This window comes from Alosa sapidissima, chromosome 1 (assembly GCF_018492685.1).
Source record: "Alosa sapidissima isolate fAloSap1 chromosome 1, fAloSap1.pri, whole genome shotgun sequence".
NCBI lineage: Eukaryota > Metazoa > Chordata > Actinopteri > Clupeiformes > Clupeidae > Alosa > Alosa sapidissima.
The window spans coordinates 45,374,176-45,401,675 of NC_055957.1; the positions used below are offsets into that span (position 1 = coordinate 45,374,176).

At 45.4% G+C, this 27,500-nt stretch overlaps 3 protein-coding genes across 8 annotated transcripts in view; 2 read left to right on the forward strand and 1 right to left on the reverse strand.

The window, feature by feature from the left end:
* Positions 1–1,388, forward strand: part of LOC121709860 (GRIP and coiled-coil domain-containing protein 2-like) — a 33,190-nt gene extending 31,802 nt beyond the window's left edge. For both annotated transcript variants that reach the window (XM_042093530.1, XM_042093541.1), the window contains 2 exons: positions 421–462; positions 694–1,388. In XM_042093530.1, the coding sequence (XP_041949464.1) occupies positions 421–462; positions 694–1,256 (605 nt within the window). In that variant the 3' untranslated portion in view covers positions 1,257–1,388. The remainder of the gene's footprint in view (positions 1–420; positions 463–693) is intronic.
* c1h14orf119 (chromosome 1 C14orf119 homolog) lies at positions 1,379–3,025 on the reverse strand. Of its 3 annotated transcripts, none has more exons than XM_042093728.1 (3): positions 2,824–3,025; positions 2,043–2,405; positions 1,379–1,887 (listed from the first exon to the last, which is right to left on the reverse strand). In XM_042093728.1, the coding sequence occupies exons 2-3, from the start codon at positions 2,403–2,405 to the stop codon at positions 1,714–1,716; spliced, it is 537 nt and encodes a 178-aa protein (XP_041949662.1). In that variant the 5' UTR covers positions 2,824–3,025; the 3' UTR covers positions 1,379–1,713. The 3 variants fall into 3 exon arrangements, with proteins under 3 accessions (XP_041949662.1, XP_041949658.1, XP_041949649.1); XM_042093724.1 differs by having other exon boundaries at positions 2,831–3,024; XM_042093715.1 differs by having other exon boundaries at positions 2,800–3,023.
* Positions 3,026–6,977: 3,952 nt separating this feature from the next.
* acin1a (apoptotic chromatin condensation inducer 1a) lies at positions 6,978–25,958 on the forward strand. 3 transcript variants are annotated; one of them, XM_042093574.1, is made up of 19 exons: positions 6,978–7,195; positions 8,259–8,324; positions 8,982–9,093; positions 9,334–9,395; positions 9,849–11,888; positions 11,991–12,965; positions 13,708–13,860; positions 13,998–14,089; positions 16,659–16,716; positions 19,347–19,389; positions 19,701–19,843; positions 20,190–20,330; positions 21,522–21,720; positions 22,161–22,306; positions 22,554–22,661; positions 22,901–23,008; positions 23,353–23,713; positions 24,240–24,340; positions 24,624–25,958. In XM_042093574.1, exons 1-19 carry the CDS (start codon positions 7,058–7,060, stop codon positions 24,990–24,992), a joined length of 5,415 nt encoding a protein of 1,804 aa, XP_041949508.1. In that variant the 5' UTR covers positions 6,978–7,057; the 3' UTR covers positions 24,993–25,958. The 3 variants fall into 3 exon arrangements, with proteins under 3 accessions (XP_041949508.1, XP_041949500.1, XP_041949491.1); XM_042093566.1 differs by having other exon boundaries at positions 9,849–11,570; positions 11,604–12,965; XM_042093557.1 differs by having other exon boundaries at positions 9,849–12,965.
* Positions 25,959–27,500: the final 1,542 nt, after the last annotated feature.

Below are 27,500 nucleotides of genomic sequence, written 5' to 3' on the forward strand. Positions count from 1 at the left end.
ATAATGTAATGTAATATTAGATTCAAAGGGTTCTGCACTGCCATCATTATCCTACAACTTTTTCATACCTCAGTTACCATAAATCTTCCATCAGTCCATAGGGTCAGCCAGTATTGCATGTTATCACATGACTCTAAAATACACTAGCAATGCAATGTTGAACATCTGGAATCTACATAATTCCTCATGTAGTACCTAGTGATATACACTACACTTCTACACAGAACACAATTCTGTAATGACAAAGGCAAAAAAACATTCAGCTGACTAACTTTACAGCAGTCATTTGAGTGTAGCCTAACAGACAAGCCCTCTGCCAATGCTTCACTTTTCAGCAACTTATTTTCCCTCCATGTTGTTGTTCAAAGAAGGTATCTATGGAGAAAATGTAATTGTGTCAACGTGTCTTTCCCCACACAGATTTTGTGAAACAGATTGCAGCAGAAAACGCAGTCCACATTTGTAAGTGTAAAGACTGCAGCTGAACACAGCTGAATTATTTACTATGAACAGTGGATCTTGCCACAGTCTGGCTACAATCTCAACAAATTCACACCTCAAATTCCAGTAATTTCAAGGATAATATTGAAATGCAGATCAGGAAAATAATTAAAAAAAAAAAAAGAAATAGACAAAAATGGATTTGGGAATTTATAGTCAGTCTGTTCTGAACACTTCTTTTTCTTCCCACAGCTCAGCCAGCCATAGACCCTGACACAGCTCACCCAAAACTGCAGCTGTCGCACAGTAACACTCAAATTAAACTCCTACAGACAGCACTCAATGTGCCAGAAGGCCCAGCACGCTACAATCATGTTATAGGGGCTCTGGCTAGCACTGGGTTTGATAAAGGCAGGCAGTACTGGGAGGTTGGTGTGGCTGGAAAACCTTGTTACATCTTAGGAGTAGCTGGTGAAACTGCTCCAAGAAAAGGAGCCATAACGTTTGACCCCAAGAATCAGTACTGGACCCTGATGTTGACAAGAACTGATATTCTCAGTACAGCTCAAAGAAAGAAAACTAAGCTGAGAGAGGTGGGGCAAGCCAAGCCAAGAAAGATTGGAGTGCTGATAGATTTCAAAAAGAAAGAAATTGCCTTTTATGACGCAGAGACTAAAGCTCTCTTGCACACATTCAGTAACATAGAAGTGAAGTCAAAACTCTTTCCCTTTATGAGCACATGTGAGGACACTGAGGAGGGTTCACCTCCAATGGTGTTCAATGCAGTCGCCTCTGTTGATTGGCTGAAGTCTTAAAAATGACCTTCTGCTTCCACTGAATACTCAGCATCTCTACCAATTGCATCCCAAATGTATTGCATCCCTGGTAGTGTAGGAAGTATGCTCTTTAAGCACATAATGACAAATTAAAGCATTTCTTTTGCATCATTTTTGCCTTTGGCTGTCTTTATTATAAATTCTCCCCACATAGTTAAACAGAATTGAAAATCAGTGGGTATAACAATGCTATAATTCCTAATCCGTTGTTCAGGACTACGATATAAAAAGCATAGCACCCTGACCTGAAAGTTTCACACTTTATCTTATGGTCCATGACATTAAACACCTTCTCAATAGCTCTGATTGTTTTGTTGAAGTAGTCTACATAAGAAATAACAATGCTGCAAGAGTTAATGCAGAAGATTGTGGTTTGTGATTGTCCACTGTCAACAGAAAGCTAAAGTCTGACTGATAATGGTTTAAAAATAATGGTTCAGTTCCTCCCAGCTGTGCCTGCCACCCCTCTATAGAAGTGGGCGACAAAGATGGGGTCTCTCTCCTCTAGGCAATTGATGAAGGCGTTTCTCTCCTCCTCAGTCCAAGACTCAAACCATTGCGTCCATAACCGGAGCTGGCACTCAAAGATGTTAGGGACCCGGTCCTTTACCTGTGAAACGGATAGGCACAATGTGACTTAGGCCTAAGTGCAAGGGAAAAGAAGCTTTTGACACTGCACAGTTACAGCTGTAAGGATTGTCTGTAATATAAATTCATCAACATAGCCATGTGATGGACCAGCCTCAGTATGGTTAGTAGGCTTACCTGCATTGTAGTAAGCTGCTCCAGTAGGCTGCACACTTTTCCAGGCACAGCTTTGGCTATGAGGTCCTCCAGAAATTGCTGTCTTTGAGTTGGTCCCCATCCCAGAAACCAGCTCAATACACAGCGCTGCTCCTGAAGAGTTACATACGACAGAGGAGGGGATACCCTCCCCGACCCAGATCCAAGGGGGGTACACGCCAAATCTACCAAGGAGGGTGGTTTAAAGTCAAGTGGAGCATTTGGAAAATCTGCTGAAGACGATGGCGACGAATAAATCCTATTATGTTCTGCTGGCTCAAAAGGAGGTGTCACCGTCGATGGCTGTTGAATAAGATCTTGACGCACATGAGGAAACCAGGACATCTGCAAATAATCACAAGATCAGCCTTGCCTCGAAAAGTCATGATTAAATCTTTCGATATAACGTTAACGGTAAAACAATGATTGCGTGTAACGTGAATGAAGACCAACGTTGAACTGGCAATGCAAGCAACCAAGCAAGGTTCCGATTCTTTGCATATGCCAAACATAACACCGAACAAATTTTAAATATAAAGTTAGCTTCTAAATAAAATAGGATTTATTTTTCCACACAAATCTTCACGACATTCCGACTGCTACGTTATAAACAGCCTAACGTCACTTTTAGCTGTCCTACAAGTTGACGTTAAAATACAGACTAGCTTGTTAGCCTCTACAACGATTTACTTTATACTGTAATTCTAAGTGAGTGTAAGTTATCTTTAACGTTACACACCTTATTAAGTATTCATTGATCTACCTTCTACCTTTGGAAAAGTCTTCCTGCCAGCATTCCACGAAGATCACCAGTGGCAGTAGGCTAGATTATGGACAAGGAAAGCTAACAATAGTTGCTGGCTGCTAACACTACCCACCGCTATCTCATAAACAGTAAAGGAGCTGCCTCCGGTTTATCCATAGAGGCATAGACAGCTCCGCCTATCTACAATCTTTGGTAAAGGCAGAGCCGAAGATTTTAACATCGGCTGTTTTAAACTCCACCCACTGACCTTTCAACTATGTAGTCTGTCCAATAGTTTTCACTTCTACTTGTTTGGAGGAGGTTGGTGTTTATGGATGATAAAACAGGATAAATAAGACCCAATAATAATAATAATGATGATAATATAACATTGATGACGTTACCTACATATCTATTTTATTTCAAGTGATCTTTCCAATTAATATATATATATAAAAAAAACATCTAGCTACAGAGCAGGCCTACAGTAGCTAAAGGCACCTTACATGTTTGCTATATATGGACCATATATATTTCTCACACTCTGTACTAAAATATAAGAAGGTGTTGACGGAGCTGTGATTATCCACACAGGCCTTGCAGTATGCCCAGCCCGTGAGAAGCTGCAGGGGCCTTATCAGCCGCCTGCTGAGCTTCCCTGTGGCTCACCCAGAAGCTGACGCTGCAGTGTAGAGAGCATCTCAACGGGGCGCAATAAAGAGGGGCCACCAGAAATGTGCTGCTCATCTCCAGGGATCAGTGTACACCTGAGTGGAAACACTGTCTCTGTTTGCCTCCTTCATGCTCTTTGAATACAAACATTTCACAGTCAGCTCTTTCAGCTGTAGCTCATCAATAAGAACTTATATCATGTCAAAGTAGGCCTATCAGCCCTCTGTGGATGATGACTATTTTTTGTTTTCTGCATTTGATAAAATTGTGGGAAGTTTCCAATAGATAAATGCTGGTCAGTAGCTCCTTATCGTATTACAATGTGCCTTAGCATGCCACATTTGACTGCACTCCATTAGCCTTACAACTTTGTCAGTGACATAGTGCCAATGCATTTTAAATGCAAATGGGATAAGCTTGCCAGAGACTGACATGAACATATTAGTTCATTCATAGCCATACAGTCAGTTCTATAGTACAATTTAAAACAATCTATGATTGATCAACTGCTTTACAAAGGGGAATAATAAGAATAGTAATGATGATAATAATAATAAAGCAATAACATAAAACATATAACAGCAGAAAAACTCTGCTGGGTCTTACCCATTTACCTCAAGGCTTATGTTACCCCTCAGCCACTGCACTCTTCCAAGGAAAGTCGTCTGGCACTGCCACCTCCACACCCACGGCAATCCAGACTATTTTCCATCTGTGGTCCCCCTATGGTGGAACGACCTGCCAAGTGCCACCAGAGCACGGGCGTCCCCCTCGGTCTTTAAAAAACTCTCGAAGACCCAAGTCTTCCAAGGATACCTGCTCTCCTACCACACAGTTAACATCCACTTCCCTCTCTTCCCTCCTCCTTCTACCACTTTCTCCTTCTATCACACTTGACTAGAACTTATGTACTATTACGATAATGTCGGCATTCTTATCCTCTAGTTAGTAATAGTATTGACAGATGCAGTAGTAATTCCTAGCTAAGGTCTCCTCTACAGAGAAACATGAATAAAAAAACATATAAATATACCCATAAAACAAAATAAAACACACCTCACTGAAAGTAAATAGCACTATAGCCTGCCTGGATATAAGGCATCCAATTGTTGAGGCTGATCTAACACAGAAAAGAGAGGCAGACCATTCTACAACTTGGGCCCTGCAAAAAAACACATACATTCACTTGTACGCTTCAAACTATTGTTGGAGATGGAGAGCAAGGGTTCGTCAAAAGACCTCAGTGTTCTGTGAGGACATGAAGATAGTTCAATATACCTTGTAGCAAGCCTATTAATGACTTTAAAACCAAAAAGAGAGTTTTTTTGTACTCCACTCCAGTTTATCCTACTGGTAACCTGCTGTTATGTAATCATTGGTGATATGGTGCGATTTTTAGATTCGGTAAGCAGGCATGCAGCTACATTTTGCAGATTTGAAGGTGCTGAGGTGCAGAAAGAGTGGGCTGGCTCATACCAAACTATAGGCTATACAGAGCACTGCAACAATCAGTGCGAGAAAAGATAAAAGCATTCAGAAAGCACGACTTTGGGTAGCCCTTGTGAGTTCGTTTGGACGGCGAAACCGCATACTTGCGTATTGATGATGTCATCGCCACACCTCAGCTGACCTGGACTTATAGTATTGCCTAACAATACTAGTTTTCATACATGACATTACCTACGATTACACTCAGTAGGATAAATATCACAACTGGTGCTGCTCAGCGCCAATAGTTTATGACTTGGTGGACTGAACACTGTTTATCCCGGTGTTTTTTTAATGCATTTATAGCTACTGTCAGTGACGCGAGAGAACTAGTCAGAAGTTATTAGGGAAGTGCGGTGTAAGTTTAAATTAATTACATTACATTAATTACATTAATCATTGCAAGCGCACCTGATTGATTAATCACCCACTATGTGGATATTGTTTTTTAGAATTGATTTAGATTAAGTTTTATTTAGTACAATTTGTATTTTAGTATATTCTTTATCTTCTACAGTCCTTATTGCTTAGCTGTGTTTTTATATTATATACTTTTAATTACTTTTTCTGCTGTTAATGAATGTGTGTGTGTATGTTGTCTGTATGCTGTGACCTTGAATTTCCCCTAGGGATCAATAAAGTATCTATCTATCTATCTATCTATCTTTCTATCTATCTATCTATCTAAATTAATTTGTGCGTAGTGCCGGTGTCATTCATTTATTTTACATGTCTTAACATAAATAAATGCATTCATAGTCTAGTAAGTCAAATATGAGCATACAAAGACGCTTAGAACTCATGTTAAGCCTATGGTAGATGCACACTAAATGCGAATGCGTGATTTGATGCAGGCAAAAGTATCGACTGTTACTAACGAAGGTATTATAGCAATATTATAAATGTGGCTACAGAATAGCCTAGAACTTGGGTACGCCTAGCCTTTAGTAGCCTATGCACTTGCGGTGATAGCCAAAACTAATGTGAATCGCGGACTATCCTACCAAAGAAAGTAAAGGAGATTATTTGTACCTGCGTTAGCCAAATAAAGGACGGGACTGCACCCTTCACAAACCGTAAAAATTACGTTTATTAGTTTTACAGTTGACTACAGTTGACAGTTCACTATCAGTCCACACAAACAATTCTGGTTTCCTTGCACTAGCCATTTTCATCTTAGCCTACTCTGTCTGTTTGTATCATAGACAGGTTTGCATGGCCTACACAGCGCGCAAGCTTTGGTCAATTTCTGTAACAAACAGTGCCACCTATAGGCCTGGCATATGAAGTGTTGAGTCGTGTTGAGATAGATCCGTTTGGACGCAAATATTCTTGATATGGTTCCAGTGAGTAAAAAAAGATCGGTTTGGTACGTGTGGACTAGGCCTTAGATATAAGGTGGTAAAAGGATAAGGCTAGGCCTACAACATCTGTTTCTCAACCTAATGCAGGTCCAAATAAAATGGCAAGATGTTTTAACAAGCTTAGCTGCCCAAGTTCACAAAGCGCTATTTAACTTATTGTGAATCAAAAAGTTTCAGTGTTGGATTCATACATTTAAGAAATTGCCTATTTCTTAATAGGCCTATTTGATCTCTTTTAAGCCGAACAAGCATTCAACGTGCCAGAGGCTGGGGGTTGTGTGTCCTGGAATGACAGGAAATCTGTATCAACTGTGTCAACAGTGCAGGCCTATGTGTTGATCAAATGCAACAGGACGATTTGGTAGGCTGGGTCTTTCACACCACTTCAGGAATTCATGTTGCACACAGGCGCCATCAATTGTCTGAAGTGAGGCAGAGCAACATACATCAGAGGGGACTATGAACAGGCAAAGAAGGTTCATTTTATTCCCCTCTCGCATACATAGCCTATACAACCCCCCTAGCTTACTGAATTACATTGGCAGTTCTGCTGTGTGAACAATAAGCCAATACATTGTAGGTTTATTTTAAAAATGATTCCTTCCACCCATCACTGGTTGTCTTTGAATTCCCGACTCCGCCTTCACCGGAAACAGTAGTTCTCCGACGTCGGGAGGAGGAAGGCGTTGCGGTGACTGGAGCTGGAGAACGGGCGAAGGGGATGCAAGATGGCGGACCTCGAAGATGTTACGCTGGACGGGAGGCCGCTTCATTCGCTTCGTGTGGCGGATCTTAAAGCTGCACTGGAGGAAAGAGGCCTATCCAAGAGTGGGCAGAAGAATGCCCTAATCAAACGATTAAAAGGGGTGAGTTTGATCACCTCTTTCAGGGTTAAAATCGTTTGCCTACAGTGGCTACACTGAGGTCTTAGCGATAGGCCAAGTGTTGGTGGTTTGATGGCTGGAAGAGCTCGATGAGCTCGCGCCGTGCGACTACGACCATGCGTGCATATTTAGATTGCCGCGTTTTATCTGAAACGTTTGTAGCTAAGAACCTTGCTGTTTGAGAAATGATGAGCCAAAGTGTTAACTACCTACGGGCCAAGTGATGCACAGCCTTGCTGCCATGCGAGAGTGTTTATCAGACGCTAGCTACTAGCCACTAGTTTTTAACTTGTCGGCGAGTCCGCGCTTTGTGTGTTTAGCGTGCACGAGGGAGGGGGAGGGAGGGGGTTATGAAACGGGGGCGCGCTCATCAAGTACTTTGGAGAGATTTGCACTGATAGACATCAATAATTTTAACGCAACTATTAGTTTATCGACACAATTTTCTCACCAATGTTAATATGGCCATAGATAATAATTGCAGCTACCTTGGCAACTGTCACTCTGCCGAGTGTGGGCGGAGAAATGATGTGTTAGCTAGCTAGCTGGCTAATGATTTTTCTTAGTTGCGCGCTTGTCGTGAGGACACATATCTGTCTGTCTGAGTGATTTGTTTGCCAGATATTTGCCTGAAGCCTTCCAGGATGCAAACCGTGCTGGATTCGCGTGTGAATATAGATGTGAATTCACCCTGACGTTGGGCCAATATCAAAACTGTTGTACTATGCTGTGACGATAATTGTGAACGCTTACACACTTCTTTTGATGTCTCGGATTCACTTCAGGGTATTTATGTGATAAAAACGCGACAATCCTGATAATGACAGATGCAGCATCTTAGTGGTCGAATAGATGCTAGGAATAAGTTCCTGTGTTACAAATGGTTGATGTATCTCCTGCCATTTTCATTTCAAATGTTTTATTAGCTGATGAAGTCAATAAGAGTGAATTCGCATAGCATAGAACTAATTTCACTGTGTTGAGAGCCCATTTCTATAACATATTATAAAGGTCGTGTGTGTGTGTTTTGTGTGTGTGATATCAGGCTCTGATGCTGGAGAACCTTCAGAAGACCTCAACACATCACATAGGACTCCAACCAAATTCACAGGTGTGTGTGTCAGAAAATGGAATGGGTTGCACTGAACATCACTGGACATAATGCATTTTACCTCAAACAGATGGCAGTGTATGCAAGCATAGAAAGGAAAACAATATGAATACTAGTCATATTCACTGACATTAGAATCTTGTACAGAATTTAAAATGTTGTTTTATTTTTACCATCAGGTAATGCATCGTTGAGTAAACATTTCAGTCTTGAACCATTGAGATTGCTAGACTTTCAGGAAACTTTTGCTTAAAAGGTTGCTTGCGTAGTTGACATGAACACAATTCTAGGATATGAAAGATCCCCCATTATTTTTGCATGAATTGTGTCAGCAATCATTTAAGTCATGTGGAATTATCCATTTCTTTGTGCTGTTATGTATAGTATACTATATATTTTTTATATTATTATATGACCTGGAAGTTTAAGAAGGAAGCCCACTTATTGCACACTGATAAATATTTAGTTGTCTGAGGAGCATGGCAAAAGAAAACCCATACAATCTGAATCTACCCTGAGTAAAGCCTGATCATTCTTTTTTTTTTTTTTTTTTACTGAGATCACAAAGGAGGCAGTCCAGGCCAGTGTGAGTGACAGGTTGGGATTGTCACTGCAGTTTGATGTAGTGGTGGGCTGTTGTGGTGTTATGCATTTCAGATAGGAGAGGAGATGAGTCAGAACAGCTTCATCAAACAGTACCTGGCCAAGCAACAGGAGCTCCTGAGACAACGCTTGGAGAGAGAGGCCAGAGAGGCTGCAGAGACAGACGGTAAGATTTTAGCCTGCATGTCCCAGCAGACTACAACAGGCTGCATGCTTATGCTGGCCGTGTGTGTTGATGATGGTATTGTTTTAAGCCTCTGCTCTGTTTGGTGTATGCCTATCACGTCATACGCCTACGTTTTCAGTTGTAGCAAGTAAAGTAACAGCAGCACTGTACCAATGTGAGTCTGTGTATGTGTATATGTGGCTTGTGATTCAGTCGGAAACTAAATGTTTCATATCTTAGGCACAGACCAAGATGACCAGAGGGAGGCCAGTGATGGTCCTGCATGTCCTGCCCCAAACCAGGTTAGCTCCTCTTTTACACAACAGAGTGTTCTTTGCATGTGTGGAAAACATTCCTCATTCCATGTTAGTGTGAAGTTTGCACTTTTTGCAGTTTGAAGTTTGTACATCTAAACCGTAGAATATATGATTTTGATGACATCTTTGTGGAAAGGGGTTATTGATGATGGTTGGTTATCAAGGAAAAGCAAAAGAAAGGCATATACATACTTTTATAGTTTACTAATTAGGTCTTCCATTACTAAATTTGGGTATAAATTTAATCTAAAGGGTCCCTAGGCTACATATCACCCTATGTTTCATACTTCTAGTCCAGTGCATGCTGCATCATTCAGGGCAAATTGATTTAGTCTTACCTAGTTTGTTGCATGGTTGAGCTACTGTTTGTGTTTTTGGATCAGAGTTTAGACTCTGGCTCCTCTTCAACCTGCCCTCTCCTGCACGTCTCTCCACCAGGATGTCGCCCCTGATTTAGTTGACCAGCACAAAAGTCTGCCCCCTTCAGTGGGCGAGGGCTACGGGGTCTCAGCAGGTGAGGCAAATGCGGACGGTACCCGCGAGAGGGAGGCGCCAGCAGGGCCCCCGTCGTCTTCTGCCCCCGCGCCTCTGCCCACCTCTGTGGCCGCCCTGTCAGTGCGTGTGGTGGCAGGCGACAAGGGCCCGTCCTCCAGCCGTGCCCCCGCAGACAGCGACGAGGAGAGCGAAGGAGGAGACGAGGACGAGGATGACGATGATGACGACTGGGATGCAAACGCGAGGCGTAGAAATCGAGGAGAGCAGCCGCTGCCGCAGCAGCAGCAGCTGCCGCCCAGGGCCCAGCTGGCCAGAGAGCGGTCTGGGGGCTCCCGGCAGCAGCCTCAGCCCCACATCCCTCCGCTGCTGTCTCAGCAGCTGCGCCAGCCCACGCCACCGCCCTCGCCTCCCCCAGAGCTCTCCTTCCCTCTGCCAGACACTCCTAAGCAGAGCCCCCCTAGCCCCGAGGAAGAACCCCCGCCCAGGCAGCGCACCAGCAGCACGTCCAGCTCGGGCAGCTCCAGCAGCGGCAGCCGCAGTAGCAGCCCTGAGCCACAGAGTGGCGCTGCAGACCGCCGACCCGGCCCCCTGTCAATGCTGGCACGCAAGATGGAGTCCGAGGGGGCCTTCTCAGGAGTGGTCAGACGCGGACGAGACGAAGCCCAGGGACGGGAAGATGCCACCGCAGGTGCCGCTGTGTTTCCCGGGAGAGGTCACCAGGATGGCGCAGTGTCTGCCATCACGCACACTGCCAACGCCTCGGCAGCTCTGGGCTACCCAGGATCCATCTCTGTCATTGGAGGCCCTCATGTTCACAGCCAGGGCCCAGTAAGTGTCGTTCGCACCACCATGGAAGAAAGGGACTCGCTGAAGCAGGACCATGAGCCTCCGCTACCTTGGCAGAGGGAAAACGAAGACAGAGGGAGGCAGTGGGAGAGGGAGCAAGAAAGGCTCAAAGCACTCGAACAGGAGAGAGAGGAGAGGAAAGCTCTGGAGCTTGAAAGGGAGAGAGCCCTGGTCCAAGAAAGAGAGGCGAGGGAGAGAGAACAAGCTTTGGAGCGAGAGCGACTGGAAAAGGAGCGATTGGAGAGGGAGCAGGCTTTGGAAAGAGAGAAATTAGAGAGGGAGAGACAACAGGGTTTGGAGCGGGAAAGATTGGAGAGGGAGAGACAACAAATCCTTGAGAGGGAACGTCTGGAGAGAGAAAGGCTAGAGCGAATACAGGCTTTGGAAAGAGAGAGGCTGGAACGAGAAATGCAGGAAATAGAACAGAAGGAGAGAGAGCGGCAGGAAAGAGAGCGGCAGGAGAGAGAGCAAGCTCTGGAGCGTGAGAGGCTTGAAAGAGAAAAGGCTTTAGAGAGAGAGAGGTTGGAGAAAGAAAGACTGGAGAGGGAGAGGCTCGAGAAAGAACGTCAGGAGAGGCTGGAACGAGAACGACAGGAGCGGGAGAGACTTGAGAGAGAGCGTCAGGAGAAAGAGAGATTAGAGAGAGAGAGACTTGAGAAAGAACGAAAGGAGAAAGAGAGAATCGAGAGTGAGCGCCTGGAGAGGGAGCGATTGGAGAGGGAGAGACTTGAGAAAGAACGAAAGGAGAAAGAAAGAATCGAGAGAGAACAAGCCCTGGAGAGAGAGAGACTGGAAAAAGAACGGTTTGAGAAGGAACAGGCTTTGGAGAGGGAAAGAAAAGAAAAGGAACAGGCTCTGGAGAGGGAGAGACTGGAGCAGGAGAGGCGTGAAAAAGAGCAAGCTCTAGAACGAGAGAGACTGGAGAAGCTAAAAGCCATCGAGAAAGAAGAAAAAGAGAGGTTAGAGAGAGAACAAGCGCTGGAGAGGGAAAGAAGGGAGAAAGAGGAAGCTCTGGAGAGGGAGAGAGCACTTGAGGAGAAGAGGCGTCTCATGGAGCAAGAAAAGAAGGAAACAGAGGAGAAGGAGAGGGCTCTTGAAAGAGAGCGTGCATTAGAGCATGAGAGAGAGGAAAGGAAGGCAGCCTTGGAGCAGGAGAGGCTGAAAGCAGCTGAGCAGGAGAGGGAGAAGGCTGCCTTGGAGCAGGAGAGGCTGAAAGCAGCTGAGCAGGAGAGGGAGAAGGCTGCCTTGGAGCAGGAGAGGCTGAAAGCAGCTGAGCAGGAGAGGGAGAAGGCAGCCTTGGAGCGAGAGAGGGAGGAAAAGGAAAAGATACTAGAGAAGGAGAAGGAGAGGGAGAGCCGTCTGCCTCCTTGGAAACGCGGCCGTGAGCTTGGGGGCTTTTCCCACTCTCCTGCCCTCCAGCTTGGTGCCCCTGGTAAGACCGTGGCAACAGAGGGAAGGGATGCAGAGAGTGGCGAGCCATTGGGAGCCTCCCAACACACGGGAGTCTTCCCGCCGAAATCCCCCCCAGTCACTACGCCCCTGTCTCCCCAGTCTTCCTCCAAGAAATTCCGTTTCCTGAGAGATGCCCCTGTGCTCTCTCCTCCTCCTTCTTCCTCTGCCACTTCTGTGGTCAAGGCACCCCGCACCTTCTCAGATAGCCCCTTCCCACAAGCCCCTTCCCCTCTCCACTCCCCCACCAAAGCAGGCCAAGGGGAAGGAGCCCCGCAGGGTCCTCAGGTCCCCTCCGGGATGGGCTCCCCTCAGAAACTCGTCAGGCAGGGCGTCGTAGTCTCAGGGTCCCATGGACCCGACTGGTACGAGGGAGAACGCTCGGGGACGGCCCCACACATCCAGTTCACGGAGGGAAAAGAGGAGAAACCCAAAATAAGAGATGCTCTTCAGGAAGAGGAGGGCAAGAAATCAGATCAGGGGACTCAGTCATCCACCAAAGCAGCAGATGCACCCAGAGCAGCAGAGGAGAAGATGACCCCTGCAACAGTGCTACCCCCTTCTCCCCCACCAGAGGAGGCTGACGTGTCAAGAGAAAGAGAGAAGGAGAAGAAGAAGGAAGAGAAGAGGAGGAGGAGGGACTCTTCTTCATCCAGCGACTCGGGTTCATCTGATTCTGACTCTGGATCCTCCTCCTCATCACGCTCTTCGGGATCATCCTCTTCCTCGCAGGAAAAAAGCCGCTCCTCTTCCGCTTGTAAGAGGGTGAGTGGTCATGTCGGTTAATCTTTAAATCTCTCTGTCTCTCTCGCTCTCATCTTCTGGCCTTTTGGATGATCGTCAGGGATGTCATTCATACTAACTACATCATCGAGTGTGCTGGCTGGTCAGGAGAAGAGAGAGTACAATAATTCAACTAATGGTTACATTTCACAACATCTCATAGGTCCTAGTTTTGTCTTAAAGGTTTATTCAAAGGCCCTGGAAGTTGTTACTGTTAAACATAAACAATCATATGCACTAACATAACAAAAACAAACAAATACACATATAGGTTTTTCAAAAGCATTAACATTTATCAAACTCTCAAGTGCCTTGAGAACATTTTCAAATCTAAATGGAAAAAGTTGCAGAGTAGTCATTATATGGTCTCTTTTTGTTTGTTGAAGTGGATAATTTCACTGTGTTTGTTGGTTGTAGTTATTCATGCTACCTTTACAAATCTGAGTTGCTAGGTAGCAAAAGGGATGCACTGTATTCAGAGTAGTATTATGTCTATCAGTTAGTTAAAGCTTAAAACTAACTGGAAGGGGACACTGGTTGCATAGCTCTAAATGTGTTACTTTTATAGGTATTCTTTCCTCATGCCACACTGGTTGTCCGCTCGTTCGCTGATCCCTTTGCATGGCTTTCCCACTATTTTTCATACCTTCTATGCATTCTCTTCTGAAAGCCAGTCTGCTTTGTGAACTTGGATGCATTTAGATGCCTTCTCCTCTCCCTTTAGTCTGGAGCCCCCCAGAAGGAGTCCCCAGAGAAAGCAAAGGCTCAGAAACCCGAGAGCCTGAATGAACCCCCAGTCACGCCAGCACGCAAGCGACGTGGTCACATTCAAGAGGAAAAGAAGGCTGTGAACGATGAGGATATAAACAAAAACAAGGTCAGTCAAGCATAGGCAGATCTCAAACAACCAGGACTCAACATCTCAACTGCCTCATTAACCAAACCGGTTGCACAGTTCTTTATTTATGTTGCCCGTGTCCCTTACCTCCATTTTGTTGTTTTGCTTTCCAACAGAAGCTCTGTCCAGAGGTGGAATCTGAGGAGAAGAAACCAGAGAAGAGAGAAGAACATGTAGGAGAGGAAACAAAGGAAAAAGATTCAATCAGGTCTGTTAAAAGGCACATATTGAGCAATAAATTGTTACAGCAGCTGCTGGTATGACTGAGGATGGTGTTTAATTAGTAAGGGATAATGTATAGAACGCCGGTCATTATTGGGAAAATAAGTCCCGACAGGGCAAACCGGACGGGGTCTTTCTTCGCCCTGAATGGACTTATTTTTCCAATAATGACCGGCGTTCTATACATTATCCCGCTTATTATACGGTTACTTGCCAAAACGAAAAAAAATAAACTCCACAATATATCTCTTTACATTTCCTATTTGTTACCGTTTCGTTGTGGCTTTTGCTAAGAAACAAATAGTTCGCAACACACGCAAACGTTCTTTAAAACACAATTGATCAACCGTCTGCCTGCACTTTTGAATGAAAATCCGTTGCCATTGACGGTGGTCATTATTTAGAGGTCCTTAGATGAAAATAATGACCGGTAGAACTTTGGGAAATCCCATTCAAGTCAATGGAGCGTTCTACTTGCATTGTGAAGAGCCGTATAATAATAGGGAAATATTGTCAAGCACGGGCTAAACATACTCCTGCTTGAAGTCCATGTTGTTCTCTGATGACAGTTTATTTATTTTTGGGTTGTTATTTATAATTTATTTGAAACACACAATTACAGCTAGAACTGTAGCAATTGGCTCATGGATACAGTCTTGTAGAGAAAGGTGTTTACAGTAATTGCCATGATGTGTGCATAGACTAGTTAGCTGGCTATGATTACATGCATATTGGCTACTGTGTCCCCAAGCAATAGCTCATGTAATTAAACATCATCTCCGGTGTATAACTTGTAAAATTGCATCCTGTTACACAAACACAAAGAACAGAATACTAAGATAAAAAAACAAACAAACAATGAAATCATATATTTTGTGTGCATGAATGTAAGAAATGATGAGTACAAATAGTATCTCCCTGCTAGTCTCCCTTTTAAAGTTTCACACACGGATTCTAGATGTTGGGTTTTTATTGCTTGTGTGTCGAGAAGGGGGAGAATAGTAGTATGCATAAATATCCTGCACATAATCCCTACATTATTACACAGCTTTATGTGAATTCAGAAGGGTAACAAATGTCCAACAACACAAGACTTCAATAACATTCAAAGCCCCTGTTCTTCTTTCACACTGGTGTATTAATGCTTGTGCTGCAATTCAAGTCATGCTACGGAGTGAATGAACGAAGGAAGCTGTATGCTAAAAGAAAGTAGGCCTACCACAAATAGGATTTGCCTACGGCGCTATGGTTAATAATAAAATTAAATCCCAAATGGAAACTGAGTTTAGAATTTAATTAGTATTTAGGAAACCTACCGTAGCCGTGGTTTAATCTATAGCTGCCTGGATTGTCACGAATTTATGTCGTAGAAAAAATTCTGTCAGGCATTCGACACGACAGCCTTGCAGCCGGTGAGCTTGCAATGATGGGGTCCTCTCTTCTCTCATTCCTCCTTTTATCCAACATGGCTGTACTCCTCGTTGTATTTGACCGATAACGCAGCGTTCAGGCCAACAGTGAAGTGCTGCTCCGAGCCGGTTTTTATTGCCGGTAATTTAAAAAGCTACAGCAGCTGCTACTAAATCGGGAATTCGTTCTTTAGGTTTAGGGCAGGTCCCGACGTAATGCTGTCCGAAGAGAATAAGATCGGGTGAGGTAGGAGGAGAGATTGAATGTCGCTACACTGTTCCTTCTCGATCAAGGTGTCCGTGGCCCCCGTCGCTGTCACGGTGTAACAATTATAACAGTTTTAGTGTTCTGCTTGTGTGAATCGGCGTCGTTTTGGAAGCGTAATGCGTATGTAGTTTTTGTTTGGAATGAAACTCCGCGGTAGAAATGAGGAGGGAGGGGGTATGCAGTGGGCAGCGCTAGCGATGCTGATGTATCCCTGATATGTCCTTAGCCTGCCTGATGTTGGAATAAGAAGCAGTGCGATCAGGGTGTTTTTGCCCACAGCCCTCACCGTGTATTCCCCCATGTCATATTTTTATTTGTTTAACAAAAAATAACGCAAGATGTTAACACCATATGTGGTTGGCACTACACAACTGCTGCAGTGTTGTTGTTGATGTTATTACTGTATTTTGGTGCAGTTCAGACTAGCATGTTAAAGTGAATTTTGCAATGATTTGCTGAGATGATATATTTTCATTATGTGATGTGTTGGTCATTAGTATATGTTCTAAATAATTTCTTTCCTTATCCTGTTTTAAGCTCTGTGTGTTCAGTTCTTGAAACACATGGCATTGCTGAAAACATTTTTCATTTTTCTTTGTGCAGTCACAGATTTGTAGGTAGCATTTAATACCCACATATGTTTCAAACTTGATTTAGTTAGTCACATCCCCCGCCACCCCCCCCCCCCCCCCCCCCCAGCCACCCACATGGTCTCTGTTTCTATTGAATCTGCTTTTACTAATGATATTTTCTTCTCTATTTATTCATCTACCCTGTTCACTCTCTCTCTCTCTCTCTCTCTCTCTCTCTCTCCCTATCTCTCTCTCTCTTTCCATCACATCTGTTCCGCTGCCTCTGTGTCTCTCCCACCCCTGTAGCGAAGTGAAGGAGCCAGTCATGGATGAGCCTGAGAAGGCTTCGGATGCCAGCGAGGAGGTAAGATCTACGTCAGGCTCCCACACATCCACCAGTGTCCCAGGAGGAGGCATCAGGATTAGGGACAGCCCAGCAGTGTATCTCACTAAGATTATCACTAGAACCCTTTACAACACTTGTTTTTTTTTTTCACATATATTATTATTTTTTCTTCAATAATTATTCAGAATCTCATAAAGCCATTTTAACATCCCTCAGAAAACTATTCTATGTCTTGGAAGTAGTGACTATTTTGGTAGCGTAAACAATTCTTTACTCTGTGTAAAGTTCTAACTCTTGAGATTTGGATTTCACTCACCTCTTAAATTATACTACCACTCTCTAATGCTATAGGTAGACTCTTTTTACCATTTTGCCCCAATTTTCTGTTGGGTTGAAATTTAACCTTTCATCATTGGTCATTAATTATCTTTAGTGTAGATAAACACATGCTAGCCTTTTTGCTCCACATAACATTAACAGTTGTGGGCCGAGGGACATTTTGTGCTGTTTTTTTTGTCCTGGGATAGTACTTTGCTGGCACTGTTCCTAGGCAGAAAGCCACAGGGAGCCAACTCATGTTTCAACTCCCCATCCCTTGATTGCTCTGTTGTAAAGGTGTTCATGCCTCTTCCATTGCCCCTATTGGTACCTGCATACTACTACTACTACTACTACCTCTCCTCCACCTGTGACACTATTCCCAAGCGCCATGGCTATACCTGATGTAGGCCCCCAGAAGCTGCACTGCAGTGGAACACCTTTGGCAACAATGGCCACGGCGAGGGCTTAGAGGAGCGGTTGATTGGACTGTTGGGGCGAGGTCAAGGCTGTGAGATGTGAACGAATTCCATCAGCAGCTCGGCTGTGGTGATGTTGGTGGTCTCTGCCTTGCAGTTGGACATTTTGCCAAAAGGAAGTCAATGGAACCACAGGGCTGCTGATACAATGAAAAAATGAGGTCACGGCATCACACAAGTCACCAGACGACTGTCACTGGTTGGACATTACAAACAAAAGGGTTTCCAGACGTCTCCTTTTTATGCTCCTGGTGATAATCGAAAGGGAATATACACGCCTCTTAAACAAGGACATTCACAGTCTTTATCAAAAACATTTGTCGTGGTCTTGGACAGATTGCTCTGCCTTTTCCAATGTGTATGCTTTTGGACATTTCATTAAAGATTTGATCACCTTGTGCGTCACCACATGGACAAAGCTGACCTGTCAAATCTGGTCCCTGGCCAGTGAACAGGACAGTATGACTGTTTCACCCCATTGTTCTGTCAAATGATCAGACGCACTATGGAAACACCAGAAATAATTTCCCGAAAGGACTGCTCTTGCTCTGGCCAAAATGTCTGGCAAAATTAGGGAGATTTGCTGACCCAGCTGACCCCACTGAACTGTTTGAAGTCTGCAAATGGGGCTAGTTTGTCAGATCAGCGTGACCACCCACCCACCCACCTGTCATGCTCTTCTGCAACTGCTCATTGGTGGTCTTAGCTGATTGATACGCATATATCTGTCCCACCAAAGACTGAACCTCGCCCCCCTATTAACAACATGGACTGCTGCCTCTCCCAAGGGCAGACCTCACATGCCAAAGCCCCACCCCTACTGAACTCCAAACAGAGCCCATCTGCCAACCAGCTGTCCCATTTCCTCACAAACATCTCAGCCTCCTATGATTGGACGTTTGTTGCCTATATACAGTACATGCAGACGTGCGATTGGGCCATAGCCAACCCAGTGGAGATCAGGTGTCAATGGTACCAGGAAATAAGTAGTCATTTATCCATTTTATAGAACTTTTTTTCCTATTTTAAAGATTTGAAATGACTCTTGTCAAAGACTGCCCATTAATCCTAAAGTGAAGGAATTGGCTACATGGTTTTTAAAAAATCACGATTTACAGTAGCCCATCATCCTAATAAGGTGGCAGTAATTTTGATTTAAAATTAATAATAATGTAACAGCTTTTGCACTATTAGCTTATATGTATGTAAGGAAGCACAGTCTACAGCAGATCTCAGTTAATCTGTTCCACCCATGAGTCTGCTTTATGTAACAGAGACGTGCTTGTGTTTGAAATCTATAGGAACTTTAGAAACTGCTGAGGAGTCTTCTCAGTATCATGTGTATACGTGTGTGTGTATGTCGGAGAGAGAGAGTGTATGTGTGTGGACAAACACAGCTCCAGAGCACTTGACTTCCCAGAAACTCCCAAAACCAAGTAGTCTTAATAGTCAGACTAAAGCTTAGATGCAGCACTTTCAGTGTATTACACACACACACACACACTCACACTGACACAGGCATCATTAGTCTGAAATGGCCTGAATAATATAATGTTAATGTAATGGGAACTGGGAAGTGGTGAGCTGGAGGGTGGTCTCTACCAGATGTCCTCTTCTGCCTCCCCTGCTCTGTAATGGTCGCCAGGCCTTGTATCTGGCCCTGACCCTCCTCTCTCTCTCCTCTCTCTCTCCTCTCTCTCTCCTCTCTCTCTCTCTCTCTCTCTCTCTCTCTCCATATTTCTGTGTTCTCTCCGTTTCTCTGGAGCGTTACCTTCCACTGCCTCGTGTCTCACCTCTGCCTCTGGGCCTCGGTTGTGTGTGTGTGTTTTTTTTCTCTCTCGTGTGTTACAGAGCGCCACACCAAAGGCTTTCTCCACTCGCAGAATATCCCTCAGTGAGTACCAGCAATGTATAATTACCTCTCTTGCGCTGTGCCTTAATTTTACCTGTGAGGTAGCCCTGAATGAAGTGCATGCTAAAGGTACGTTTTAGGGTACACAATGAGTAGTTTGAAATCTGGATAGGCAAGTCTCCCAATTGACGGCCATCTTGATGACATGCTCTGGCAGATATTGCAGGCAAGTAAGCACAGGGTCCTATCTACCTCAGGGTCCTAGCACCCTTAAAACGATGGAAACAAGCCACTCCCCCGCCCCTCACCTTGTCCCTCTCCCTCTTGCCCCCCCCCCCCCCCCCCCCCCCCAGCTAATAAGCCGTCCCCGGCTGTGGTGAGTGCGGAGGCCGAGGTGGAGAGCGCCACAGGGGCCAGTCGCAAGAGGAGATGGGGCGCAAGTACAGCCGTCACTGCCAAGAAGCCGTCAATCAGTATCACCACAGACTCACTGAAGGTACTTGTGGAGCCGTAATCCGCTTAACTGCCAACTGTAGCGCCAGATCGCCACTTATTTATCTAAATCTAGTCAGGAGGTATTCCACCACAAGGACTATTTCTACCTAATATTCACCTCTGTCAAAAATATAAAGCTGGTTCATGCTGTAAGTATTATGACCGTATATTAGACGATGGCTATTTTTCCGACAGTATGTAACACTGATATTAGCTGTGTACACACATGCATATAGGGAAAGTGGAAAAAATGAGAACCATTAATTCATGCATGACATAGTTACGATCCTCGGGTACTGCTTTCTATAATCGGTCATTAGTCATGCTATGTGTCTCCTTTCCTGCAGTCTCTGATCCCAGACATCCGTCCAAGCCTGGGCCAGGAGGCCGTGCTGGACCTGCACCCAGAGGAGACGCCTCTGTCTGGGGAGGAGGAGGCAGGCGACAGGGGCGACCAGGACCTGAAGATCCGACGCACAGTCACACAGGTGTGCAAGGCCTTGGCCAACTCTACTGACTACTTAGTTGTCTCTCCACTAGGCTTCCTCTAACTCAGGGGTGGGCAAACTGCGGCCCGCCGGCCGGATCCGGCCCGCCGAGCATTTCATTTGGTTATCAGGCATTTTTCTCCTGCGATAGAGACGACGTTGGTTAGCTTTACTGCAAACTGCTTTTCACTCTCCTTAGAGAACGTACAATGTCAATGTCAAAACATCATGTTAAATAGAGATAACATCATGTTAAACTAAGTTAACTCTTAGTTATCTCCTTTGCAGCAGATCTAACGTGAACGTCATGCGATCCATTTAACTGGGAACGCGTCTGCACTCACGAGAGGGAGAGAGAGCCGCAGGTTCCAGCTGGCTTGTCATTGTTGATGATTGATATCTCCTTCTTATAAGAAACTTTTAAAAGGAAATCATGAAGGCAACAGTAGTTCCCACTACTGACCATTTAAAAACTGTGAGAAGGCCCAGCCGTAGGTACAGCACTAGCTATAGCGGATCAGGCAGAAGATCATTGAGAAATAAACGTGACTTAAAGCGACTGTCTTAAAGCGACAGTGCTCAATTCATACATTTGTTAAACAGAATAAAATGAGCAGTTTTTTTAAGCAATTCATATTTTAAAACAAATACTTTTTATACTAAATTATAGGCTATAAGAAATGTATTTTTTTATATGTGTGTCGTGGTGATGGTGGGGGGGGGTGGGGTTGTTGTGCGGCCCGCCGGCTAATTTTCAAAACCCAATGTGGCCCTTGAGCCAAAAAGTTTGCCCACCCCTGCTCTAACTGGTTGATTGCTTAGAGTGTAAAGTTCTTTAGCTTTCTTAAGAAAGTATTTGCAAGGCCAAGGCAGGTTTATTTTTATAGCACACTTCATACACAGAGACAATTCGATGGGCTTTACGCACATAAAAGTAAAAAGAACAAACAAAGACAAGAATAAAATATGGTTACAATTGAACTGATAAAAAAAAGTCCATAAAAGGGAATACAAAAAAAGAATATAGGTAACAAATACAAAAAAAGTCTGTGACCACGACATTAATATACTGTACAGTGTCCACTATAAGTCTCTTAAAATGGAGAGTTGTGTAAATGGGATTGTGTGCGTCTGACTGACTTTGTATGGTGGTGTTTAACAGATGTCTGATTTGTTTGTTCCCTTTTCCAGGTGGTTCCTTCTGAGGCGCAGGAGAACGGACAGAAGGAATCGAAGAGGAGTGAGCAGGAGGAAGAGGAGGAGGACGAGGATGAAGGTGCAGAGGGCAAAGAGCGTGTGAGCCCTAACGAGAAGATGGACACCTCATTCCAGGTTGCCATGGGAACGCACGAGTCTCCCTCCTCTGGCCACGATGCAGACATGAAGACAGGTGAGGAGAAGGGGAAGATGGCATTGGTCAAAAAATAAAAACTTGGGAAGTGGACGATGAAACAAATCTGTGGTAGCTTAGACGTGAGAGTAGATGGTCACAGAAGGCATGCTAGAAATAACGTTTTGAATTTGAAGTGTTTGTCACTAGTAACGACTCCAAGGTTGTGGTTTTACTTTTTAGCTGGAAATGTATGTCTCACATGTACTGTGGGTTGCTTTGGATGATGGCTAAATAGAATGCTGGAAGACTCTAGTCTCTCCCTCAGGGCATTTATTGGGTTTTGTCATGGGAGAACGTTGCAACTGATGGAATTGGACATGTCACATTGTTTTTCATTAAAAAAAAATATATATGTTAAGCTTCTCTCTCTCTCTCTCTCTCTCTCTCTCTCTCTCTCTCTCTCTCTCTCTCTCTCTCTCTCTCTCTCTCTCTCTCAGTGATGCCCAGTGACACACTCGTCCGTCGATCCATAAGCCAGCAGAAGTTTGGCGTGAGCATCACCATTGATGACCCAGTCCGCGCTGCCAAGCAGCCCTCTCCACCGCGGGGCAGGGTCTCCAGCATCATCCACGTCTGCAATTTGGTACGGCAGTTTAGTAACTCTAATGCCCCTCTACGCATTTCTCCTGTGTGTCTGCTACAAACACACATTGAAGTGTTTGTGGCTATACTGACAGAAACGGGTCAAAGCATTTCTCTCAGGCTGAAACACTGGTATGCTTTTAATGTGAGCTTTGATTTAATCCTGATTTAGTCCCGATTGTGTTTTAGGCTATAGAGATGGATTGCATAAACTGGAAAAAATATCTCATGCCTCATGTTGTGTGCAGGTGCGGCCCTTCACCCTGGGCCAGCTAAAGGAGCTCCTCAACCGCACCGGCACCGTGCTGGAGGATGGCTTCTGGATCGACAAGATCAAATCTCACTGCTTCGTCACGGTGAGCAGTCCCCCCTCCTCCACCTCCTCCTGCTCCTCTCTTTCTTCTGTTCTCCATGAGTTCATCGTTAAATGTCAGAGTTAAAAAATGCAGTTGCTTTTTGTAGAGAAAGCAGATGGTTTACCACCTCAACAAGATCTTGTTTGACTTTGCCTTGACTGCCTACACTTACTATTGTCTCTCTCTCTCTCTCTCTCTCTCTCTCTCTCTCTCTCTCTCTCTAAATCCCTCTCTTCCAGTATGCCAGTGCAGAGGAGGCCGTAGCCACACGCACAGCGCTCCATGGAGTCAAGTGGCCTCAGAGCAACCCCAAATTCCTCTCGGTGGACTTCAGTCAGCAGGAGGAGGTGAGGCGCTTTGATGTGGTCGAATGGGCCACCCTCTCGTTTCATCTGATTAGAAAACACAGCATTGCCAGGAAAATGGCTCGTCTGTTCTGGGGTTTTTTGTTCTCCGCTTAATTGTACACCATCTCCTCCTATCTTCTGTGGCCTTTTATCTTGCACTGTGTAAGAGGTGTATTAATGAGGTGAGGTTTGAAGCCTCTTAATGGCCTGTCACTGAAGTGACCTGTCTTTACAAGCGCGCGTGGTGTATTTTTATTTATTTTTTTGGGTGGTGGGGGGGGGGGTCTGTTCCTGTGTCTTTGTGGTGTCTATATATCTGTGTCCTCTGTTTGTGTGTCTCACAGCTTGACTTCCACCGTGGTCTCCCTCTGGCCGAGAGGGCCGGTGACGAGGAGCGAGGCGTGGTGACAGCGGGCGGCGGTGCCGTGGTGGGTGCCGGGCCAGTGGTGGCGCCTGGAGCCCGAGCGCGGGGCCCGCTGCCCCCTCCCCTCCTGCCGGAGCGCGACCAGTGGGCGGAGCGCGAACGGGAAATGGAGCGACGGGAACGGACACGTGCCGAACGCGAGTGGGACCGGGACAAGGTGCGCGACTTCAGCCGCCCCGGCGACGAGCGGGAGGCCACCGCCCGGCGCTCACGCTCCCGTGACAGGGAGAGGAGGCGCAAGGAGCGGGGCAAGAGCAAGGAGAGGAAGACCGACAAAAAAGGTGAGGACGGTGTTTACCAGAGAACTGAATTCCATTTGTGGTGGTTGGTTTGCAGAATTAACTTGAATGCAACAGTTTTTAACAAATTAGCACAGAGTGGTTATGATGCTAACCAGATTTAAGCACAATTTAGTACAACCTGAAAAATCATTGTGTGGTAGGTCAATGTTGATATTGTGGTGGGCCACCACAAGTAAGTCAATGTATGGGAAACACTGGAGGTGGTGGTGGTGGCGGCGCAAGGAGATATCCTCAGCGTGTGTGTCTTGGGTTCAGGTTAGCTGCATTACAAGTCACAATCAACTTAACATACTGAGTACCGAGCATATCAGTAAGACTGATCAGTGATATCAAAGTTGGTCCAACTCATAAAGCTATACAACTTATTCACCTTAAATAACTCACGAAACCAGAGCGACTAGGTGTGTGTGTGTGTGTGTGTGTGTGTGTGTGTGTGTGAGTGTGTGTGAGAGTTGGTAGAGTCAGGGCTCTAGTCTAAATGTGTTGGGGGTTTTTTTCTGTTCAGAAAAAGTGCCAGAAGAGCCCCCAGCCAAACTGCTGGATGACCTGTTCTGCAAAACCAAAGCGGCCCCTTGTATATACTGGCTCCCCCTCACGGAGGAGCAGGTGAGTGTTGCTTAATGTGATCTTCTGCTTTTGCTTTCTCTGTGTTGATATTACTGTCTGTGTGTCTTAATTGTCTGTCCGTGTGTGTTTTATATTTGTGATTTGTGTTCTTATGCTTGTTTGCCTGTGTGTGTTACATTATGAGACCGTGCTTCTGTCTGTGTCTCCGTGTGGTACTACAGCTGTGTTTAATTCCGTTTGTTTAAATGCATGCGTCTGGCCTTGCTCTCACTTCCTGTCTTCTCTCTCTCTCACTTCCTGTTCTTTCTGTCTCTTTCCGCAGGCCGCTCAGAGAGATGCGGCCCGTGCCGAACGCGCCAAGGAGCGTGAGAAGAGGAGGAAGGAGATGGAGGAGGAGGAAGAGGAGAAGAAGCGTGAGGAGGAGCGCCGGGACAGGACAAAGCTGGGAGGAGGCACAGGAGGAGGTGGTGAAGGTGGCGTAGGCGAGAGAGACCGAGACAGGGACAGAGAGAGGGAGAGGGAGAGGGACCGTGGCAGGGACAGAGACAGAGAAAGGGACCGGGAGGCGGATAAGCGGAGGGACGGCTACCGCCGGCCGCCTGGGGCCAGCGGAGGTGGTGGAGTAGGAGGAGGAGGCGGCAGGAGATCCCGCAGCCGCAGCGGACCTCCACCCAGAGACAGGCGGCGCTAAAGGGAAACCAACCTGTAGCTCCCCTACCGGTCGACGTGCTGACACACCCTGCACCTCCCTCTGAGGACCAACTGATTCCACCCTATGAGTAATCACAAACACACATTATATACATACACACACACACACACACACACATACATACATATACACACACAAACATTGGGACCATGTTCTGGATGGTGCGGTGTCTCTCTTTCGACTACCATCTCAGTCTCTCCAGTTAGGGTGGGACTCCAAGTGTTCATTTTGCCCCTCAGTGTTTTTTGGCCTTTCGGTGTTCGGTGACTTGGACGCTCACACACACACACAACCACCCTACTTCCCCCAACCTTTCCCTCCACCCCTTGTGTGCTAAATCTCCAGACAGTGTTTCAAAGAACCTCTTCTCATGACCTTTTTTCCCCTTCTATCTTTTGTCGTTTCCATGGAGTTTGTTTGTGTGTGTGTGTGTGAGTTGCGTATCCGCACACGCGTTGCATCATTCTTCTCCTTCCCTCTTCCCGAACAGCAGGACGAGCTGTTTATATGTCACATCCTGTCATGGCCCTCTCACATGGCCCTGGCCCACACATGAGAAGGGCTGCCCTTTCCCACCCCCCCCATCCTTCATCCTGGGGCGAACGCCTTTTTAAGGAAAAAAAAAAAAAAGGCCTTGGTGTGTGTGTCCCCGTTTGAGTCCCTCTCCCTCGCCGTTACCCCGCTGTAGTCTCCCTGCGCTTCCTCGGACACCCATCCACCACTGGCACAGCAACATGGAGAAGGGCAATGAGTATTAACTACACACAACTGGTTTTAATATTCATTTATTTGGTTTTGTTGTTTTTTAATCCTTATTTTATGGATTTTAGTTTAAATGCTGAATTTTGTTCTTGGTTTCTTCGTTTTTTTTTTATTTTTATTTTTGGTTACTCCTGTAAGTGCTGAATGTACAAATAAAAAGGTTATGTTTAAGAACTGAAAAAAGACGTCCCTTAATATTTGCTCTGGAATCATTTTTCTTTGATTGGTTAAAGCTATGGAAGAAATATGTGTTCAAATGTGTACACGATGAAGATGTCTGCCAAATTGGGTAGTAACATGCCCACCTCGAGCACTAAAAGGGAAAGCACTAAAAAAAAACTCGAGCACTAAAAGGGAAAGCAATACTGTTGGCTTTACAGATGTTTGCCAGAACGCTTAAATGACCACAAGGCGGCAGCGTCGTCAAAATATATACACGTCTATTTTAAGGTTTATTATGGGTGTTTATTTTTCTTATGTTAATTGTGAGTACCCTCAAGACCGTTTGACGTGCGTGTAATTTGCAATGCAATATAACCCTTTACCACAGATTAACAATCAGGTTGTAGGCCTACAACATGCTAATGAGGTGGACGTGATTGATCATTTTCTCTGTCTGCACACCTGCTTTAATTTTGTACATAGCCTAAATCAATCACCTTAACATGTCAATGGCCTGTGAAAGGGCATCTGGGCTCCTTCTGGCCACCCTTCCCTCCTTTTTGCCATCCATTGTGCGCTCTGTAGTGCCCTTTTCCCGTGTTCCCCCTCTGCTAGAGGAGCGGAGCATTGACGTTCTTCCCGTCGAGCTCAGCAGAGCTCCTCTGTAATTACAGACGTGGTGGCTGAGTTGAGCATTTTTCCGACCTGATGCAACGTTTGACAGGGCAGCTGAACTGGGTCGACCCTTTTGCACCCATATGGCCAATCTCTCCGGTCTTTTAAGATTGCACCGCTCATCATCAATCGTTACCGGTGGGTATCAAGTATCACCACATGGGCACTCTTATTGGATGTTGCTTGTCCATATCCCAGCTCAACTAGGAGTTCAAATGCTACTTTGGAGAAGCGTATCGCAACGACTCGGGGATCAGATGACCATGTGTGGAGCCGTGTCGTTTCTGGTGAAAGACATTTAACATTTAAGTCTTTGCTGTAACATAACCCCCGTGAGCCCGACTGAATGGAGACGTGGGGATTAGGCTAGGGCCTAATGTGTCGCTTTGAACATAAGTCAACAGAGTAGCCTACGTCGGACAACGTAGACGCTTAGCCATTAAAAGCTTTGGGGCCTGACGGCGACGATGCTTTTTTGTTTCTTCCTAATTTGTTGCTGCAGACAACGTAGACGCGTTTAGCCATTAAAAGTGTTGGAGCCCGGCGTCGACGTTAATGTTTTTTTTGTTGTTGTTGTTGCTTATTCTTGATGTGTTGCTACGCAGAACAGAATGTAACACTTGGATGGTCTCCTGCACATCACACTCTGGCCTTCAGAACCAAGCGCGTGCTGGCTGTTTTTGCCCACTTCCTGTCTGCAAGTCAGCTGAAGTAAAGTGAGAGATAGGCCAGAATCTGCTCTGATGAGTGAGCAGTGAAAACATCAGATCAGGCCCAGTAAGCAGCCTTTGGCCTCGCCGCCCCCTCGCCTCCTTCTCTGTGAAACCGCACGGCCCGTTGTGTCCTCAACTTAGAGAAGCAGAATACGTCTCCCCTTGACAAACACTC

Coding starts and splice junctions, on each gene's coding strand:
- c1h14orf119 (XM_042093728.1), bottom strand. CDS start 2,405: ATGTCCTGGTTTCCTCATGTGCGTCAAGATCTTATTCAACAGCCATCG. Junction 1,888..2,042: donor AGCAGCTTACTACAATGCAG/GTAAGCCTACTA, acceptor TCCGTTTCACAG/GTAAAGGACCGGGTCCCTAA.
- acin1a (XM_042093557.1), top strand. CDS start 7,058: ATGGCGGACCTCGAAGATGTTACGCTGGACGGGAGGCCGCTTCATTCG. Junction 14,090..16,658: donor AAGGAAAAAGATTCAATCAG/GTCTGTTAAAAG, acceptor CCACCCCTGTAG/CGAAGTGAAGGAGCCAGTCA. Junction 23,714..24,239: donor GAGGAAGACCGACAAAAAAG/GTGAGGACGGTG, acceptor TTTTCTGTTCAG/AAAAAGTGCCAGAAGAGCCC.